At 37.5% G+C, this 21,250-nt stretch overlaps 3 protein-coding genes and 1 pseudogene across 3 annotated transcripts; all 4 read left to right on the top strand.

Moving 5' to 3' along the window:
- Positions 1 to 5,101: 5,101 nt before the first annotated feature.
- On the top strand, positions 5,102 to 6,353 carry LOC125473592 (aspartate and glycine-rich protein-like). Its single transcript, XM_048576659.1, has 3 exons — positions 5,102 to 5,413; positions 5,661 to 5,843; positions 6,120 to 6,353. The coding sequence occupies exons 1-3, from the start codon at positions 5,102 to 5,104 to the stop codon at positions 6,351 to 6,353; spliced, it is 729 nt and encodes a 242-aa protein (XP_048432616.1).
- LOC125473603 lies at positions 6,242 to 7,429 on the top strand. The gene is made up of 2 exons (XM_048576677.1): positions 6,242 to 6,860; positions 6,946 to 7,429. The coding sequence occupies exons 1-2, from the start codon at positions 6,825 to 6,827 to the stop codon at positions 7,243 to 7,245; spliced, it is 336 nt and encodes a 111-aa protein (XP_048432634.1). The 5' UTR covers positions 6,242 to 6,824; the 3' UTR covers positions 7,246 to 7,429.
- Positions 7,430 to 12,553: 5,124 nt separating this feature from the next.
- Positions 12,554 to 15,842, top strand: LOC103940166 (myosin-binding protein 7). Its single transcript, XM_009350253.3, has 4 exons — positions 12,554 to 12,931; positions 13,248 to 14,834; positions 14,941 to 14,987; positions 15,417 to 15,842. Exons 2-4 carry the CDS (start codon positions 13,464 to 13,466, stop codon positions 15,514 to 15,516), a joined length of 1,518 nt encoding a protein of 505 aa, XP_009348528.2. The 5' UTR covers positions 12,554 to 12,931; positions 13,248 to 13,463; the 3' UTR covers positions 15,517 to 15,842.
- Positions 15,843 to 17,190: 1,348 nt separating this feature from the next.
- On the top strand, positions 17,191 to 21,137 carry LOC103941375 (annotated as a pseudogene).
- Positions 21,138 to 21,250: the final 113 nt, after the last annotated feature.

The raw sequence follows: 21,250 nt of genomic DNA, 5'->3' as shown, positions 1-21,250 counted from the left end.
AAATTATTGAGATTCCTTATCAACAAGAAATCTGCAAATTTACTTACATATCGACACATGGCACTCGAAATCCAAGACGTAAAATTATAGAGATAGTTTAATTTAGGTAACCATATTAATTCAATTAAAATAATAAATTATATTTGGCCTATGACCCTTTGGCCCTTTTGGTTGGAGATGATTTTTTGTCACATGACCATGTTTGGCCTATGGCCATTTAGTCCCTCGGTTAGAGATGTTTAAGAAATATGATCTGGCACTGTTCATTAAAATATTAATTTCTTGAAGGGCTATAGGGCTAAAATGAGCCATTTGGCCTTCCTTCGATTAGAGATGACCTTAGTCTTATTTATAGACAATGTTTTAAAAGACGCTAGGCACTAGTTGAGCAGCGAGTTGGGGCTTAACGCCTAGGCGGACTAGGCAGATTTAAGTAAATATATTGTATTTCATGTAAAGAAGTGTTTTCTTATATTTAAAATATATATAATTTCATCATAAACTACAAAATAAAATGACATATGTATTATGAAGTATTGGAATATAATGAAAACAAGGGAACAAACATATAATGTGTGTTCATTTAAATATTCAACAAGTCTCTTACAATTTATTGAAAAAAATAAAATGCAAAATGAAAGCTATCTATTTCTATCTAAGTAAGTTGCGACCTAGGCGGTCTAATTGACCGACTCAATAAGTTTAATAAGGCGCCTTTTCTTAATTTTCAAACGTTTAGGCATTAATTAGGCGGTCTAATTGCCTCTGTTGTACGCCCTTTCGAAAACACTTTAGTCTGAAAAATGGGAATGAGAAAACAAAATCTCAACCAAAAAGGGGAGGTAATTGTTGTTTGCTTGCTGAGGAAGGCAACGCTAGTGGAACAACCGAACAAGATCAATCTTCTTCTCTCTATTTCCATTTCCCAACGCGGAGCAAGCCTACATTGTCATTTCGCAGTTTACAGCAAGGTAAATGACAATAAAGACCCTTCCTAATGAGGTGATCGAGTGAGACGGCATTAAGGGTGTAATAGTAATTTCAGTATATAAACTTAAAAATGTGTTTAAACCCCCTAATAATCTGTTTGAAGTTTGATTAGCTACTATTTGTGATATGGGTTTGCGACGTAATCCCCCTTCCCTAATTTGTAGGAGGAGGTTTGGGAGGTCTAGAGTTTTTTAAAAGGGGGAGGTGACGCAGAACGAAAGAAAGAGGAAGCAGAAAGTCAAGAGGGTCTCTGGAGAAGGAGCAAGAGCAAGAGCAGGAGAATGAGAAAACTGCGGCGACCATGGAATTCTCAACCAGATACAATGGAATTATGAAGGAAGTCTCATCCTACTCAAAAGAACGAGGTTTGAATTTCCTAATTTCTATATTCTTGGTGATTGTGAATCGATCATTTCTGTAATCTGTTTGTAAAGTTGTTTTTCTTCGTCTTGATTTATGGAATTTAATTTTTTGTTTGTGGATGGATGCAAGGTACGAAAGAATTGTAAAGGAATTCTCAACCTACATGAAGAAAATCGCCTTTGTTCCTATCTCTAGGTTTGAGATTGATAGGTCCACCAGCATTGATTGCTACATTGTACTTCTTCAGGCTCCCCCTGACTTGATCATTGAGCCCAAGAGTCCCTCAGACAAGCCCCTCTGTCTACCACTTCAAGATGTGTATGAGATTGGTAGCATTGGAACTCTTCCGGTGCTAGTGGAGAATGTAGCTTCTGCCAAACACCCTCAAGTGTCTACTCTGAGCACTTTTCGTAGTGTTGGTGTCGGTGATGAATTGTTTGCAGCTGTCTATGTGGTATACTTGGTAGTTGGTACCCTTATCCTTTTTTTTACATAGTCATTAGTCAAAGAATCTCTTATTAACATTTCGTTGCTGATTTTAACAGGACAAAGCGTTGATGGTTCCTCTATTTTTGACATTGGAAACTAGTTTCCTGGCACTGTCCTCTTCCCGAATGAATTTTTCAGTTTACGACTAATACCTACTATTTTAACAAAATTGTTGATACAGTTGGAGATTTGGACTTGTTTCATTCATGGTACCTTATCAGTTTGTTGTATCTCTCTGTGTGCATCGTTTACTACTTGTCTCTTTTAGACTTGTTAATAAAAATGGCTTTAAACAACGTTTTGTTTAGGCTTGGTTCCCCACTTCACAAGACAGCAATACCACTAGTTCTTCATTCCATTTGGTTTGTTAATCGCTTCCAATGGTTCATTAACCACTTGTGTGCATGCTTCACTAAGATGAAATGTAACGTATGCTTGCTTTTTGTCATGATCTTGTTTCTAAAATAGTTTGGCAAACTTCAGTGTAATTGGACTTCAATAAAATTGAAAATGGGGGGTAAATACGTGACATTCACTTGAACAATCTTGAAGCCTGAAAAGTGACAGAAAATTGGATTCTTAGCTGGTAATACATTGATTCATTGTTGATATCTCACTCAAATTGTCAAGTTATGCTTATAAATACTTCTTACTCGCCGTACAAAAACAGTATAGGTTTTTAAAGAATTGCTCAGGTGGTAAAGCAATAACTGAAATATATGGACAGTGCAAGATGAAGAACTTTTCCATATCATCTTTCTTCTTTGAGAGTTTATGTACACACACCACACCCATATTGTGCTAATGTTGTGGTTGATTGTGTTATCTCTTATTGGTTAGAATAGGCAAGCTATTGGGAATTAGCTTACCTTAAGGTGTGGACTTGAACCAACAATTGACATGATACATTTAGATTGATGGGTCTCTGCTGCACTCACTCACCTATAGGTGTGGACTTGAACCAACAATTGGCATGATACATTTAGCTTTTACTTTGTTCTGTTTTTATTTATTTATTTATTTATTTTTGTCAAAAAGTACAAATTAATTATTATTACTATAATGTATAATTTTCTATGGTTTTTTAAACTGATATAAAACTTCTCCAAGAGGATACAGACGTGAATGGTGACGGTGAAGATGATGACGATATGGATGACAATGATAGTTATAGCTTTGGAGACGATGACATGGAGGATGACGGGAATTGGGATATTGACGAAAGGGATGACAGGTCTGGTGACGATGGAGATGACGGGTCTGGTGACAAAGGTGATGACGGGTCTGATGACGATGGAGATGATGAGATTGATGATGTGGCCGATGAGGATGGGCAGGGTCATAATGAGGACGACGAGGTGAGACAATTGTTCTCTTATTTCCAAGTGTCTATTGCATTTCTATTAACTTTGAAGTAAAATGATCAAGAAAAATAATGTTTTGAATTATATTTTTTATTTGGACATGTATTTCCTTTAATCATCGGATTAATGAAAAAAAAAATTAAGAATTGCTAGCCAAAATGTGGTGAGAAGAAATGTGCATAAATTTTTGCCCTGAATTATTAGAAAAACAATAGTTGATAATAAAAGTATTGTATAGGACACTGAGATTCTACTGTTTTGATTGACATTTGATGGACACGAGCACTTTATGGGGAGCATTGACCACTTGGAGGAGCACGAGAGCATTCAGGATTTCGTCTAGCATGTTCTGCCGAGGTTGGGATGACGGGTCCGGTGACGACGAAGATGACGGGTCTAGTGACGAGGAGCATGACGGGTCCAGTGATGACAGAGATGATGAATCTAATGACGATGGAGATGATGAGATTGATGATGTGGCCAATGAGGATGGGCAGGGTGATAGTGAAGACAAGGTGAGATAATTGTTTTCTAATTTCTAAGTGTCTAATGCATTTTTATTAACTTTGAAGTGAAGTGATCAAGAAAAATGATTTTTTTATTCAAATTTTTTTATTTGGACATGTTTTTCCTTTAGTCATCCGAATTAATGAAAAAACATCAAGAATTGCTAGCCAAAATGTGGTGAAAAGAAATGTGCATAAATTTTTGGCCTAAATTATTAGAAAAACAATAGTTGATAATAAAATTATTGTACAGGACATTGAGGTTCTTCTGTTTCGATTGACATTCGAACGACACGAGCACTTTATGGGAAGCATTGACCACTTGGAGGAGCACAGGAGCGTTCAGGAATTGGTCCAGCACTTTCTGCCAAGGTTAGGATGACAGGTCCGGTGATGACAGAGATGGCGTGTCTGGTGACTAAGGGGATGACGACGGAGATGACAATGGAGATGATGAGATTGATGATGTGGCAAATGAGGATGAGCAAGGTGATAGTGAGAGCAACGAGGTAAGATAATTGTTCTCTAATTTCCAAGTGTTTATTGCTTTTCTATTAACTTTGAAGTGAAGTGATCAAGAAAAATGATTTTTTTTTATTTATATTTTTTATTTGGACATGTTTTTCCTTTAATCATCGGATTAATGAAGAAAAAAATCAAGAAAATTGCTGGCCAAAATGTGTTAAAAAGAAATGTGCATAAATTTTCCCCCTGAATTATTAGAAAAACAATAGTTGATAATAAAATTATTATACATGACACTGAGGCTCTGCTGTTTTGATTGACATTCGATGGACCCGAACACTTTATGGGGAGCATTGACCACTTGGAAGACCACGAGAGCGTTCAAGAGTTGGTCCAGCACTCTTTGCCAAGGTTGGGATGACGGGTCCGGTGACGACGGAGATGACGGGTTTGGTGACAAGGGGGATGACAGGTCTAGTGACGATGGAGATGACAAGTCTGATGATGACGAAGATGAAAAGATTGATGATGTAGCCGATGAGGATGGACAGGGTGATAGTGAGGACGGCGAGATGAAATAATTGTTCTCTAATTTCAAAATGTCTATTGCATTTCTATTAACTTTGAAGTGAAATGATCAAGAAAAATGATTTTCTTTTATTTATATTTTTTATTTGGACATGTTTTTCCTTTAACCAATGGATTAATGAAAAAAAATCAGGAAAATTTCTAACCAAAATGTGGTGAAAAGAAATGTGCATAAATTTATGCCTTGAATTATTAGAAAAACAATAGTTGATAATAAAATTATTGTACAAGACACTGAGGTTCTACTGTTTCGATTGACATTTGATGGACACGAGAAATTTATGGAGAGCATTGACCACTAGGAGGAGCACGGGAGCGTTCAGGAGTTGGTCCAGCATGTTTTGCCAAGGTTGCGATGACGGGTCCGGTGACGACGGAGATGACGGGTCCGGTGACGACGGAGATGACGAGAGAAATTTATGGGGAGCATTGACCACTAGGAGGAGCACGGGAGCGTTCAGGAGTTGGTCCAGCATGTTTTGCCAAGGTTGCGATGACGGGTCCGGTGACGACGGAGATGACGGATCCGGTGACGAGGGGGATGACGGGTCTGGTGACGATGGAGATGACGAGTCTGATGACGACGGAGATGACGAGATTGATGATGCAGCCGATGAGGATGGGCAAGGTAATAGTGAAGACAACGAGGTGAGTTAATTGTCCTCTAATTTCCAAGTGTCTATTTCATTTCTATTAACTTTGAAGTGAAGTGATCAAGAGAAATGATTTTTTTATTTATATTTTTTATTTAGACATGTTTTTCCTTTAATCACTGGATTAATGAAAAAATATCAAAAATTGCTGGCCAAAATTATTGTATAGGATATTGAGGTTCTTCTGTTTCAATTAACATTCGATGGACATGAGCACTTTATGGGAAGCATTGACCACTTAGAGGAGCACGGGAGCGTTTAAGAGTTGGTCCAGCACGTTCTGCCGAGGTTGGGATGACGGGTACAGTGATGACGGAGATGAAGGGTCTGGTGACGAGGAGGATGACGAGTTTAGTGACGATGGAGATGACCAGATTAATGATGTGGTTGATGAGGATAGGCAGGATGATAGTGAAGACGATGAGGTGAGATACCTATTCTTTAAAGTCAAAGTGTCTATTACATTTCTATTAACCTTGAAGTGAAGTGATTAATAAAAATGATTTTTGGAATTATATTTTAATTTGGACATGTTTTTCCTTTAATCATCGAATTAATGAAAAAAAAAATCAATAAAATTGCTGGCCAAAATGTGTTGAAAAGAAATGTGCATAAATTTGCCCCCTTAATTATTAGAAAAACAATAGTTGATAATAAAATTTTTGTACAGGACACTGAGGTTTTTCTGTTTCAATTGACAGTCGATGGACACGAACACTTTATGGGGAGCATTGACCACTTGGACGAGCACGGGAGCGTTCAAGAGTTGGTTCAGCACATTCTGCCGAGGTTGGGATGACGGGTCTGGTGACGAAGGGGATGACGGGACTGGTGACGACAGAGATGATGAGTCTGATGACAATAGAGATGACGAGATTGATGATGTGGCCGATGAGGATGGGCAAGGTGATAGTGAGGACGACGAGATGAGATAATTGTTCTCTAATTTCCAAATGTCTATTGCATTTCTATTAACTTTGAAGTGAAATGATCAAGAGAAATGATTTTTTGAATTATATTTTTTATTTGGACATGTTTTTCCTTTAATCATCGGATTAATGAAAAAACATCAAGAATTGTTGGCCAAAATGTGGTGAAAATAAATGTTCATAAATTTTTGCCCTAAATTATTAGAAAAAACAATAGTTGATAATAAAATTATTGTACAAGACACTGAGGTTCTGTTGTTTCGATAGACATTCGATGGACACAGGCACTTTATGAGGAGCATTGACCACTTGGAGGAGCACGGGAGCGTTCAGGAGTTGGTCCAGCATGTTCTGCCGAGGTTGGGACTCGCACGGTATGGTGGGCCAAATGGCCACTCATTCTTCTTCTCTAACCACGTTGGTACCTATTACGAGATGGACGAGGCCATGGGATTGCAATGAAAGCGGTTTGTGGACATGCTGAGAGCGGTGTACGTTGGTGATCAGTATGATGTAAGTATTTATCTTGTGTTATATTTGTTTGATTTGTGTAGTTGGTTTGTTGTGAATATGTTTTAAACGCTTAAGCTTATTGCAGGAGGAGGTGATGAGATTAGAAGAGCTAAATGTGGTTGAAATCAGAGAGGATAGCACCTGGTTGCATATTGGATCGGTCTTTATGGCGAGTTCTGTTGTAGAGTTGGAGCGAGGTGTTTCGGATGTTAGAGCTGAGCTGCCTTGGACTCGTGAGTACGGGTGCATATACACGGCTCCTGATATGTTTCCTCTTGGGTGGACTGGAGAGGTACTGGCCGGAGCATCCTGGGGCTGGGAGTGGGTCCTGGAGTATGTAACCATGGCATATATATCTAGATTCCTTCGCTTGTTCCACCATTGACATATTTTACCTGAGTGAGATGCTGAGTAAGGTGCTGTGTAGTGAGTGCTGATGCTGACTTTTGTCTTCCTGACTTTCCTCCAAGTCCAATTCTAGGAGTCTAACCAACCAAATGACCTGACCTAAATTGTAATGCATGACTTCTTCTAACTACTTAATCAATATAGTTAAAATATATTGGCAACAAGCTTGTCTTCCTCCACACAATCACCTGCAATTTCTAGATGCGTATCAGATATCTAGATTAGATTGATGAAGAAGAAACTGTATGAGATCTAGTTACAAGCATATATTACATTTGTGAGTCATGGGACCAAGTTAGTAGTGGGTATTAAAACTTAAAAGATATAAATTAACAGAGGGAGCCAAAACAAGTAGTAGTGATAAGTTGATAGGTACATACATGGGCACCGGCGCTGCCCTCTTGGACTCCGGAGTGGCGGATGTGGACTTTGTCCTCCCCATCAGGACCTTCTCCGGAATGGTCATGGACTCATGGTGGGATTCAGGGGGATCCTGGGAACAAAGAATAAAGAACCAGAAACCTCATCAGATCATTGCCCCCCTCCCTGATGGGTCCTTCCCCAACCCGTCGCCTTAAACCCAATCTCAGGGATCCCAACCCTTTTCTCCTCTCCTTTGATGCAAACCCCACACCCCCACCACTGATAACCTACTTAATTTTTTTCCCACGGTGGCGCCATTCATTTTTGGCTTCCAAATTCGACGATAATAGATGAGAGAGAGATATGAGCGGCGATCTTGGTTCGGATGGGTGTGGGAGGTTCTCATATCTCTAGCTCATTCATCATTTTTTCTCCCTTTTTTTTTCCTTTTTTTTTTCTTTTTTACGCAATCGAATACCTTGTAGAAGCTTCTGAAATATAGAACTTGACGTAGCCCACTCCTCTCAGAAAATATGGTACAAAATCGAAAAAATAGAACTTTTCGGCCAAAAGAAAAAATATGGTACAAAGCTCAGCTCACTCCTCTCACCTCTCTCTCACATTCCTTTGTTCGAAATCAAAGGTATGAGGTTAACCCAAAACCCAGCTCACTCTCCTCACCTCTCTTTGAACTTCCCTCTTCAAAATTTGAGCTCAACCCAGAAACGCAAAACTTACAGAGATCTCTCCACATCCTTCCCTTCCAAATGAGAAAAAGTAATGCAATGGGCTGATGATTTTTAGTATTTATACGTGAGTATTTTAGTAATTTCGATTTTGTGTATGGTGTGCATGGCCGATTTATCCTATTTTTGTCTCAAGATTAAGAAAATGTCATCTTTCTGGTTATTTCCCTAAATTCTTTGTGTGAGATGTATTTAATAATATCTGAGAGCGAATAAAACAACTCTTTCCTAGTCTCAAAAACTATTTTATTTTCTCGTTCTCCAATAATAATAAGATATGAAAAATATAGACTCATCTTGGTCTCGATAGGATTTTCCATTCAATCAATGTTTTAACTCTTAACGGTCTTACGCAAGCAACCAGAGTATCTCCACTGCAAAGACTCAAATTCTAGGACCTATATTTTCATATTTGTGTCTCAATTTATGTATTTTGGTTTCCTTCTCCAATGCAAAGGCTCAAAATCTTACGACTCATTTTGAGTTTTAAGATTTGAGTCTTTGAATTGGTGGAGAAAACATCAGACTTAAAACTTAAATTGAATTTTAACAATTTGGGCATGTGCATTGGAGATAATTGAACTCAAATCTCTTTTCTTTTTTTTCCTTATAAATATTTTTTTTTCTAATTAGTATGGGTTTCACCTTTTGGATTTAGAACAATTACCTAGAAGGGCTTAAAAACTTTTTAATTTTGTAGAAAGATTTGGGGACTCTTTTGTCACCTCATAGTTTATCATCAATTCACGTGTCAATAGTATAAACATTGTTTAAAAAACATAAATTGTCAGAGAGTTTATAAGAACATAATGATAATGGCATCATTGATCCATTTGTGCAGCTCAGTCTAAGAAACTTTGAGTGTATGACCAGATTTACGAGATATTTGTATTTCGATACGAATGAGTGAGTATTGTGCATCTCATAATCAAGTTATTAGTATTGTACCCTTTTTTTTATTTTTTTTTATTTTTTTTTTTGTGATTGCATGTATTTTTTTTAAATATTTTTCAACAAAAGACTGGAAAACACATTTGCATGATTTCACAATGTATTAGTAAAACTAAATTGCGTTATCCTAATTTAATCATCACAACCCCACGAACTGTTGTTCATGGTAAGTAAACATACCTTTATCATTATCACGTAATTGTTGTTCATCAATTATCTACAAGTAGTTGGCCCCCGATACATTGACGAACCGCACCGGAACTCTAATGGTAAGTCCTCTTCTCTTAATAATAGTATAGATGAGCTTATGAACGGAGGAGGCTTCATATGCTCACTGGGAGCAGCTGTCCTCACTCAACTTTTTTTGCACAAAAAATGCCCCAACTAAAACTATAAAATACTTTTATATATATATATATATATATATATATATATATTCAGAAATGAAGTATGAGTCCAAACATTCAACTCAAAATACCCTCTCACGTTTTATACTTTTCTTACCCACTCACTCTTCTGAGACATATAATTTTTCCATTAACTAATTAATGGTTTGCAAGTTTACTATTCTAAGCACTAGTTACTCAAAATGATGTTGTTGGACAATAAGTAAACGACTTATATCAAATCTTGATTTAATTTCATCACTCGAAGTTGCCTCCACTGAAAAAATGTTTTTGGCTCTGTCTATGGATGAGCTTGTAATGACGTTAAATTAATAAAATTTCAGTTAAAAATCTTTGATAAAAAGAATATGATAGAAGAGAAAGGCATAGGCCTACATCTTTTTTTTTCCGATATGGTTGGTCCATTAATATATAAACTATGACTTTGCAAGAGTTCTTTTTAATCTAAAGACAATCATTTTGGTTGGATCTCTTTCAGTTTTACCAACTTTTTCTTTATATGGCCTCTAATTAGTTGAGGATAATGACGGTGGTGGCCAAATAGTTTCCAATAATTTCTCTCTTTTCTCAATCAACCACAAAATGTTTGATCCAAAATAAAACAACAACCAACCATAAAAGGGTAATGTTAGATAGACTAAATTTTTAAGAGTAATGTTAAAGAGACTAATTTTGTAAACCAAATTTTCTAAACTAAATTTTTAAACCAAATTTTATAAATCAAATAATGTGTCATTAATAGGAAAGAAGAACGTTAGCCAACACTTAGGCCTCGTTTGGCACATCGGATAGTACTATATAATACGAAACAGGTGCTTGGTAAGTCTCGTACTAAATAAGCATCAGATTATTAGTCTGGCCCCGCCTATTTAATACCCCATACACCTGCTACCTTGGTATTATTTAGTTGGGTTCACTGTTCACGCCTAAAACGAAAGCACGCTCGCTCTTCTCCAACCATTCGCCATCTGCTCTATAGATCGCGAACTCATTTCTCTCCCTCTTTCTCCATCCCCACTTCCAATCAGCATCAAGAAGATTTCGAACGGAATCTAGAGGTGGCAGATCAAACCCAAGTCCCGCCGGTCCTATTCTGGAGACATTTTTTGAGTTTTTAGCTTAATTGTTCCCTGATTTTGTTCATATGGGGTGGATAAGCTCAAACCGGGTGAGATTTCATCTGGATCTTTGATTTCAAGAGATTAGAAACTCAAAATTGGGGTTTTTATTTCATATGGGTTTTTAGCTGCACTGATATCCCTCTAAAGCATGGAATTTCTGCTTCAGTGTCGTCGTTTTGCTAGGTTTCTTGTTGCTACCCTTGTGGTGGGGTTTGGTTCAGGGGAGCAGACGAAGAAGAAGAAGGGAGAGAGAGGGAGGGATTCGGGGGGTGTGGCGGAGAGATCTGGGAAACAAAAGAAATGATTTCATTTTTTTTTTTTTCAATTTTATTTTAAGTTTGATTCTCATATCCGGTATAATACTAAACACAGTATAAATAATACGGTCTTTAGTCCGATACTGCACCAAACACCCGACAAATTTAATCAGTACTATCCGGTGGTTATTTATGCTATCCGACAGAAATAGTCAATACAGTCCGAGCTACCAAATGAGGCCTTAAGTAATAATTCAATCTTTAACAACCATATCATTGAGTTGACAAAATTTGATTTGAAAATTTGACCTCCCTAGCATTACCCACCGTAAATGTCAATGTAACTTTAGGAATTGGGTATATCATTAAAATGTGGATTCCACTAGCATATTAAGTTTGTTTCTGGAAAGACATTATGGAAAACTTTAGTTGATATGAAATTGAAAGGATTAAAATGATGAGTTAGTCAAACTTTAGGACACTATTCGTGAGCAAAACTTTTTTTGAAATTGGGGTGGTTTATACACGAATTAATAAAAATACTTTGATGTCTTGATCATGTTGATTAGGATGTAAAGTTAGCACTCATGGTTTAACTTCATTTGTTTTAAATAACTTTATACATTCTAAATTGAGTATTTTATAATTTGTACAATCACAATGTTTGTTGTCAAAATTAAAGTGAAAATGTCAAAATCGCTACCATTTTAATTTTTTAAATATCTCAAAATGAGATTAGATATTCAAATTTTTTCTATTCCCCGTGTCACTCTAAAATATTTTAGTATACATATAACTAAATCTACCTTAAGTATTTATTTGTCTATAGACGTAACTAAATCTATATTGTGACTATTTATAAATACAAGAGCTTCAACATTTAGGTTTTAAAATCAAGACTCAACCAAATATGTACCATTAAACATACAAACATCTTAAATATGTATCGTTTGACGCTTGTCACATCTTAAATACGTATCGCTTGATACTTGTCATATCATGTAATATGAACTCCTTCACGGTATTTAATAAGAACAACTTATTAGAATTTCTTCTATATTAGCTAAAGTGCATTATCCTAAATTAACGATCACAACCACACAAACAACAAAATTTACTACGAATTGGATGAGGTAAAACTCATTGGAAATTCACAAAGATAAACACCTCATCGAAAGCCATCAGTGGTTAATTTTTTCTTTGACAACAGTAATTAGTTGGTAACCACGCTAATTATTGAGTGTATACGTGTTTCATTCGTGTTGACTCGGATTATGCAAATAATAGTAAATCAAAAATTAAACCCCAAATTAGATGTAATTAGTAAAAAGTAAGTATAAATTGTAAAGGTACAGGGTAATTAGTTGAAGTGGTTGGACAAAAAGCTCCCTCCATCCCCCAAACATACGTACCAGTTCCTCTCGCTCACAAATTCCAATTCAAATCGTCCCTCATTCTCACTCTCTCTCTCTCTCTCTCTCTCTCTCTCTCCAAACGACATCACGAAATTCGAGACGAATGATAACAAAAGAGAGGGAAATTTTTAATTAACAAAAAATCTAGGGTTTCCATAATTTTCTCTCTCTTTCTGTTCGATTTTCTTTCCCTCCAAACAGCCCTGGGAACGCGGGTGGGAGCGAATTATTTTTTAGCAGCTTGGCCTTTTTTCATTTTCATTTTTCTTCTTCATTTTTTTGTCCTTCGTTCCTCTTCAGATCCTAAATTTTCTCGGGAAAAACTTTTTTCCGGGAAAGTTTGGCCTGCACCTCCTGCTCTCCGCGACTTTCTACGGTTTTTTGTTCTTCAAGCTCGTCCAAGGTAATTCTCCCTCTCCCTCCCCCTCCCTCCCTCTCTCTCTCTCTCTCTCTCTCTCTCTCTCTCTGCGCCACTCCTTTATTTCAATGGAATTTAATTTCTTTGGATTATTTTCCGGGAGAATTTGTTTCTTCAATTTCCTTAATCCTCCTATAGGTAATTTTCAATTTCTTCCCAGATTTTGGGGAAAAGTGCAATTTTTATGCATGTTTGAGTGGTAGCTATTCATTTTGGTAACATTTTCTTTGTGAATTAAGGCAGAACGGAATCTATTTTGGCATTTTTAGGTCTAATATTGTTGCAATTTTTGTTTTTTTAGGAGTTTTATGTGTGAGTTGTTGATCTGAGAGGGACGATAGCTCATAATCGGAGTGCAGGAAGGGAGGGAAAATTGTTGAAGGTCTTGGATTCATCGAGAGAGGATCTGGCAGCTCCAGGATAAGACTTCTTGATATTGTAGATGGTTGATTTGTTGAATGGTCAAATTACCGTCGCTTGATCTTGAATTGGTTGAATTTTGAATGCACGTTGCTCTATGGATTCAGAAGCATTTTCATCCTCGAAGCCGATGGTGAAATGTTGTAATTGTGAATGTAGTTGTTCGCTGGTGAGTGTCTCATCAGGGGGCACTTGGCTTCGGTCGGTAAAGAGAAAGTATGGCGAGTTTGAGGATGGTAACCGTTTCTTTATACCTGGGCTTGAACTTTATTATAATGCGCGAGTCCAGATGGAGAACGAATGCATTGCACTTCGCGAAACACTTAGTAGCCAGCAGAAAACCATACAAGATTTGTATACCGAACTGGACGAGGAGAGGAATGCTTCATCATCCGCTGCCAATGAGGCTATGTCAATGATTTTGAGGTTGCAGAGGGAGAAGGCTGAAATACAGATGGAGGCCCGGCAATTCAAGTGTTTCATTGAGGAGAAGATGGCACATGAGCAGCAGGAGCTTTTGGCACTGGAAGATTTGCTGTATAAGAGAGAGCAGGCGGTTCAGGCACTCACATGTGAAGTGCAGGCCTATAAGCATAGAATGATGAGTTATGGGCTCACGGAGTCTGAGGCAGAAGGTGACCAGGGTTCCTTTAGCCGTATCCAAAGCGTGGGTGACTTTGAAGCCCAATATGAACTACCGACAACACCCACATATGAATACCCACCTCTGAAATGTAAGATAAATGAGACCCAAGGTATGTTGGAGTGTGATGATGATGCAGACATTGAGAAATATGCATTTGGTGAGAACCCTCATGGGAGAGACCATTTGAGAAATTTGGAAAGCAGGCTCTTTCAGATGGAGGGGAGTCCGAGCGGCAGTCCAATGGAAAGGGATTTTTCAGGTTCCAAGAATTTTTTTGAAAAGGTGGTGGTTGGCCATTCTCCTAGGCGATCAAGACATTCTGGGAGACTTTCAAGTGACTCGCTTATGTATACGGTTAAAGAAACTGGTCCAGATTTTACTGAATCTCCTCGATATAACAACAGCTTCAGGAAGGCAGACTATGTCTCACAGTCAGAGGACTATCCAAATGCTAGAAAGTTTGATAATGTATCAGAAGTTGGAGACGACATGAGTGACAGAGTTTATACCATTGACTCTGTTCATATTGGAGCACCTTACAATGGTTATACAGAAGCCAAATCTGGAGTTACTCCTAGGGGACTTAGTGGGCCTGATTTTGAGGATCCTGATGTCATGAAGCTCTATATGAGGCTTCAGGCACTTGAGGCTGACAGGGAGTCAATGAGGCAGGCAATGCTTTCAATGCGAACAGATAAAGCTCAACTGGTATTGCTTAAAGAAATAGCTCAACATTTGTGTAATGATATGTCACCGGAGAAACGAATGATTGTGAAGAAACCGTCTATCGTTGGACGCTTTTCTTCCATGTCTGTTTTTAAGGTAAATTCGGATTCATCTATTGGCAGTTGAAATATAGTTTAAGCCAGGCAATGGTATTAAATTATGTTTAATTAACACTTGTTATCTATTTGGTTGTTTTGTTCAGTGGATCAAGTCCTTTGTTTTCTGGAGAAGGAGAGCGTGCCGAAGCAAGTAAGTAGCTCATACTTCCTACCATCAGAATAGATAGAAATCGATAGTTTAAAATTTTTATTGTATAACTGATACAATTAATTTTGTGTATTTTTTTGATAAAATGAAAACAATGTGTGTTCGAAAAGACGAAGGCAAACCTATCTAGCAACAATTACTGTTTACAGCGCTAAATTATAAACTATACAGAAGAATAATTTGAAAGAAAAACTGTAGTCCTAACTATGATCTACATAGCCTTGTAGTAATTCTCCTCCCCACCCCCACCCCCCCCCCCCCCACCCTCCCCCCCGGGCCCCCTCTCCCGGGGCCAGGGTGAAAACAGTAGGTAGCATTAGATCTATATCCACAGCACTACGGTACTTTTTTGCTTTGCGGATTGTTTATGGCCATTTTATCGTTTTCTAATATCTTTAAACATAATTTCAGGCATATGTTTGGGCTATCAGCCAATGTGGGTTTGCTTATGCTGTTAGACAAGGGTCCCCATGTAAGGCAGTGGAGATGTCTTACAAGCACGCAAGTGTAAAACCAGTTATCCGTATCGAAAGCTACGCTTACATGTGGACACACACCAAAGGGCATTCTAAATCACACTTGGGCTTGGTTGGTTGTTGCCGCTGAATTTGGGTTTATGAGCAGAGTGTTATTTTGATTCATTTTTTTCCGGGGGTTTTGAGTGTAATTTCCTGGCTGACTGACGAACCATGGCAACGTTTCAAGCATGCTCGCTCTCGTGTATGGTTCCTTGGAATTCAGCTCAAAGCCGTGTCATTTGACAGTCCTCTCCTGTACATTGCAGATGCTTGTAAGAGTGATTTCCAATTCAAAATATGCGAAAGGCCTTTTCTTTTAGCCCCGGTTTTTGCATGTTTTAACGGTTTTCTCAAAGGGATTTCAAATCCTGTTTCTTTTGGAATATATTTTGGTCCCTTGCCCCTATATGCTTTTTCGGACCACCACCGCACAAAAGTGCTTTTGAAAATTCAGTTCGTTTGCTCTGTTTTAATAAAGCTGGTTCGATAGGGTCATGTATTGTCTTTCCCTATTGTCATAATTGCTTTTTTTTCTTTTCTTTGATAAAATTAGAGATAGGATCCTTGCCGGATCCTCTTTGAGAGGATCCCGAAGATCCTTTAATCCTGTTCGTTCATTGTACATCGTGCAGTCAGTTTTTATTAAGTACTGTTGTGCTTAATTTTAAATAATTGGCGAGGATCCTATCTCTTAAAATTAAAGTAAGATTGCCCTAAGTTTCAACTGTACGTTTGCAGATGCTTTCATGTTAGATTTGGACAGTGATTTTCGGAATAGGATTTTCTCTCCTCTCTTTTCCCTTTCCTTCTATTTGAACGGTTGTGATTAAATCACGTTAACATCTTGTGTTGACTTCTTTATAATATAAAAGTGGACGATGGGGTTAATATGTTTTGCTTTAGAGTATATTTTTCCATGTTCCTCACTTCAATTATAATACGTAGTATACCGTCTCATGTTTTAAGTACACTAAAAAAAGTAGAGGATTTGAGAACTCCTAAAAGGGATTTGTTTTCATTGAAAGGTAATAATTATCTTCATATGTATTGTTTTAGTTGATAGTTAACATACCTAGATTAGTTTGGAAGGATTAAGAAATTACTCAACACAACCAGCTGCATGCCTGCCTTTTGGTATATCAACTATTTGATTTTGATCCTGACCTGCCAAAAAATGGCCAATGCATGAAAGTGTGAGGAAATTTCTCATTTGTATCAAACAAAAAACTTCTCTACTGCACATGAAATGAAAATAGATGTTTGCAAGGAGAAAATTTGTTGTGTCATCGGAATATATATTATTGTGTTTATAGCACCCATAGCAAGAGGGACTTTTATTATTTGGAAAATTGATTGTTTATAGGACAATTACTAACCTCTTATAGGAAAATCAATACGACAGACATGACATGAATTTTCACACGAGAAATGTCTAAAATGCTTATGCATGTACTACGTAATGCTCAACACGATCGACAACCTTTGGGTCCATTCCATTCTCCAAATGCAAAATTCTTAATTGTCAAGTGTGATGTTTTACATGGTATAAATACATGAGCATTTAAGTCATTTTATGTGTTGTGTTTTGTGCGAAAATCTGCAATTGCAATTTGTTTTAGTCCAATGTGTTGCATAAAAATTAATTTTTATTTTTGTTATGTATCTATATATCTACATTAATATGCTAGATGAATAAATTAGTATCAAATTCACAATTTACAAGATTTAAAGCTAAGACAGCTCATTCACAAATGAAAAATTCAATCACCCTTTTTTATTTTTCTTTGTAAATTTTTTTTTTTTTCTCTCATTCAAATAGAACAAAAACATTCGTTTTGTAGGCGCCAACACGCGCGCACTCGCTAGCTAAAACCCTGCCCCATCACCCAGCTGCTCTCCAGTTCCAGCAAAAAACCTCTCCAATGCTTAGCTGCAAAACCCTATTGTCCCAAAGGACCAAATCCATTAGGAAAAAGAAGAAAACCAAATCCAAAACCAAGAAAACAACCAAATCTGTTTCCACATAAAAAAAAACCCCATTTCCAAAAACTACCAAGAATTAGAGGAGGAAGAAGAAGAAGATGGTGAAGATTTTGAAGCAGGTTTCAATCTCAAAGCCTCAGTTCCATCGAGCTCCCATGGGGTCCAGCCACTGGAAAATCTCTACCTCAACCTTGGTTCTCTCTATCTCAAACCCTAACAGATGAGCTTGTTCTTGAGATTTTGGGGCCTTTGTGTGGGATCCACTTGAGGGTTTTGGCCACTGTGAGCAAATCTTTCTATGTTTTTGCAAATCATGAGCCCTTATGGAGGAAACTTTTGTTGGAAGTGTTTGAGTGGATATTTAATGTTTGGTTTGTTGAGAGTGAAGGTCCAAGAACACAAAAAAACAAAAGGATGATTGGGCTCGGACAAGGCAACAGCCCAAAAAGAATAAAAAATCATTTTTGCCAAGGAATAGGTAATAGGCATGTAAGAGAAGTGACACTCAGAAGGGCAGCTCATCCCAGCAAAAAGTACTTTTCGAGAGTATGGATGGGTAAATAAGTGTTGACTCACCACGTTCCGGAGGACTTTACCAAAAGGCAAAGCTTGGACAGTCGGGCTAAAATATCTATAAAAGCAGCAAGGGACCCAAAGACAAAGACACTCAATCAATCAATCAAAAGACATCCCACTTTTCTTTTAGACAAGCAAGAAACCAGAAAGCTTTAGTTTGCCTAGACTTTGTTCTTTTAGTCTAGATTCACCTTAGAAAGCCATCTTTTGTCAAGTTTTAGAAGCTCTGCTTCTTTTCCCCAGCGTTGTAATATGAATCCCTTTTTGTAAACTTGTTTTACCTTTCATTCCCCAAATATTATAACCCTTGTAAAACAAAAACAAAAGTGGCTGCTAGAGGATGAACCTTGCATGATAAGGTTATAATCTTGCATGAATCTTTTCTGTTTATACTTACGTAAAGTAGATATGTTGTTTAATGCATCTTTCTTTATGTTGTAAACCATTTTCAACTGCCTTTCAAGGTTCATTTGTGATTAATCTATCTAAACTAATTAACCTTGATTATTTAGTATTAATTGTAATAAAAAAAAATAGTTGGAAGGGTCCTGAACTCCCTTTATTAGACATATAATATCATAAATAAAAATCCTTGTTTACAAGGCAAGAAAAAGAACCTTATTACAGACTTAACTCATCTATAACAATCCAGCAAGATCAAGAAGTTTAAGTAACTTGTAGCGCAAGTAATCAACCTAGTTAAAAACCAAAAAAGAATAATATGTTATACAAAGGTAACAGTGGCACACTTAGATCTATATTAGTTTTGATTGTGAGCCTCAAGGTCTAACAAAGGCCCCACAAAGGCACCATTCAAACTAATAGTAAACTCATATTGCAGCACACCAAGCAGCAAACCTTGTGTTAGACAAATAAGGAATATGGTTGGAGTCCTTGTGTAATTGTATATAATATTATTATTGGAAGAATAAGCCGTCCTACAGCCGTCAAGCCGTCCTACAGCCGTCCTACCTTGTCCTACCTACACACTAGGACGGCTACCTTGTCCTCTACAGCCGTCCTACCTTGTCCTACCTACACACTAGGACGGCTACCTTGTCCTACCTACACATTTGTATCATGTATATATATCCTTGTAATCTTGTAGAGAAATAGAATGAAAAAATAAGCATTCTCTTCCATTTGCATTCTCTTCCATAAGCATTCTCTTCCATTTTTTCCACATTCATGTATCAATAACAAATATAATTTTTAGCCTACATACCTTTTTCTACACCTTGCCCGATAATTAAAACCCCAAGGAGCTGTGCGAGGGACGGATCTAGCCCAAACGATGATCCAAAGGGTAGGCTTTTGTATAATGGGTCTTGGAAATCTACTGACATTGCTGCTCATTGCCTTTCGTTTGATGTGTCGAGTATCCGGTTTTCGGGTTTTAGAGTTAGAAACTTTTATTATGACTATCTCTTCCAGAGCTGGCTCTGTGCCAGTCTTGAGATGAAACCCGAGTGGCTTGAAAGAGATAATATAGTCCGAAGAAGGGGCATTTCGGTTGAGGAGTTCATTTCGGATTTTGAGGAACCGAACAAGCCGGTACAGTTGGAAGGGTATATGGATAATTGGGTTGCATCAGAAAGATGGGATTTTCCTCCTGATGTGGGTGTTGTTTCCCCCTGATGTGGTTCCTCCGGGGGTACATCCCAGTCCAGATGGAGCTGAGGTGGCATGTCCAGTTTCAAAAATTCAATGGTTCATGAACTCCTATGGATGAAGAAACCCATTGAGTGCATTTGTAAGGCTGGAGAGGTGATTTTTGTACCTCGTGGATGGTGGCATTTGGTGATCAACTTGGAGGAATCAATTGCGATTACACAGAATTACGTTAGCAGGTAGCGTTCGTAAATTCTTTGTATTTAACTTTAACCATGCAACTTGAAGGAGATTCTTTTAAAGGATGGGTATCTGATATGTTTTTACTGTGCTGAGAAGAAAGCAAATAGATTTAGTTTACATTGATGCTTGAAGTGGAGGCCTTCATTGGTCAAGTTAAGACTGGATTACGAAACTGAGAGATGGCTAATAGGCGCCGCCTCATGGAGATTTAGCTAGTGGATTAGGGTTGTGTATACCTCATATTTGTAAGAAAGTAAAAAGTTTAGTTACTACTGCATTGCTATTTTCTACTTAAGAGCAATTAGCTCGCTGGGGTATATAATGATGTGGAGGTGTCTCGTTTAGATGTGGTTTTAAAATAATTGAAAGCGTTTTTGGTGAAAATGTTTTTGGAATCAATTCTTAGTAAAAATGCAAGTAAATCCTAAAAAAACACTTAAAGTGCTTCCTAAAAGAAGTACATAACTGATGTTTTTTTGCAGAAAGCACTTAAAGTGTTTTTGGAACCCAAAAATATTTTCTCTAAAAGCGTTTTCAGTCATTTTAAAAGCACATCAAAACGAATAGATGCACCATGGTGATAGGAAGAATATGTCAATATGTAAAGATATTTATTGCTACATATAGCTTCAGATGAAAATGAAACTTCGAAAAGAACCCAAAAAACATGTAAAAAAGTTCATGTTGTTTTCTTCCAACTTTGTATTGCCAGGATGAGGATATGCATTGTATGATCATCCATAATATCCACTGTTTCGGAACAGAAAAAGAAGGTTTTCCCGTATTAGTTACCTGGGTTTTATGTTTTTGCAGGAGAAATTTGTTGAACGTTTTGGATTTTCACAAGAGGCCAAATGCGAGCACTCTGTTATCCGGAACCAGGGATAGGGTGAATTTGTATGGCAACTTTAAAAATGCTACCGAGGCTTCTTTTCCTGGAACTATTGATCACCTGACGCGGAAAATTAGACGAGAAGAATGCCCAGCAGGAAAAACCATCCTTCTGGGATTCAGTTACGGATTCAAAGGTCGGTGCTTTCAAGTTCTCTTTCTAAACGAAAACCACTAATACAGAAAGTTGCAACGAGTCCTCCCTCCAGAAAGTTGCACCAAATAGAATAACTTGCATGTCTTTGTATGCCACACTGCCAACGTACGCGTGCTATGTAACTTCTCGAAGAGCTTACATGCAACTGGGACACTAGGTGACGGTATTCCAAATGGGGAACTTGGCCAGCCCTTTGAGGAGCATTTCGGTATTTCCATTCCCGCAGTAACTCTGTTATAGTCGTCGTTTCAAACCATTCACAGGGA

This window comes from the organism of the source record quoted next, unplaced genomic scaffold (genome assembly GCF_019419815.1).
Source record: "Pyrus x bretschneideri cultivar Hongxiangsu unplaced genomic scaffold, Pyrus_bretschneideri_v1 Contig9, whole genome shotgun sequence".
In the NCBI taxonomy this organism is placed as follows: domain Eukaryota; kingdom Viridiplantae; phylum Streptophyta; class Magnoliopsida; order Rosales; family Rosaceae; genus Pyrus; species Pyrus x bretschneideri.
Note: the sequence above shows the minus strand (reverse complement) of the source record. Positions and strands in the feature narration are given on the sequence as shown.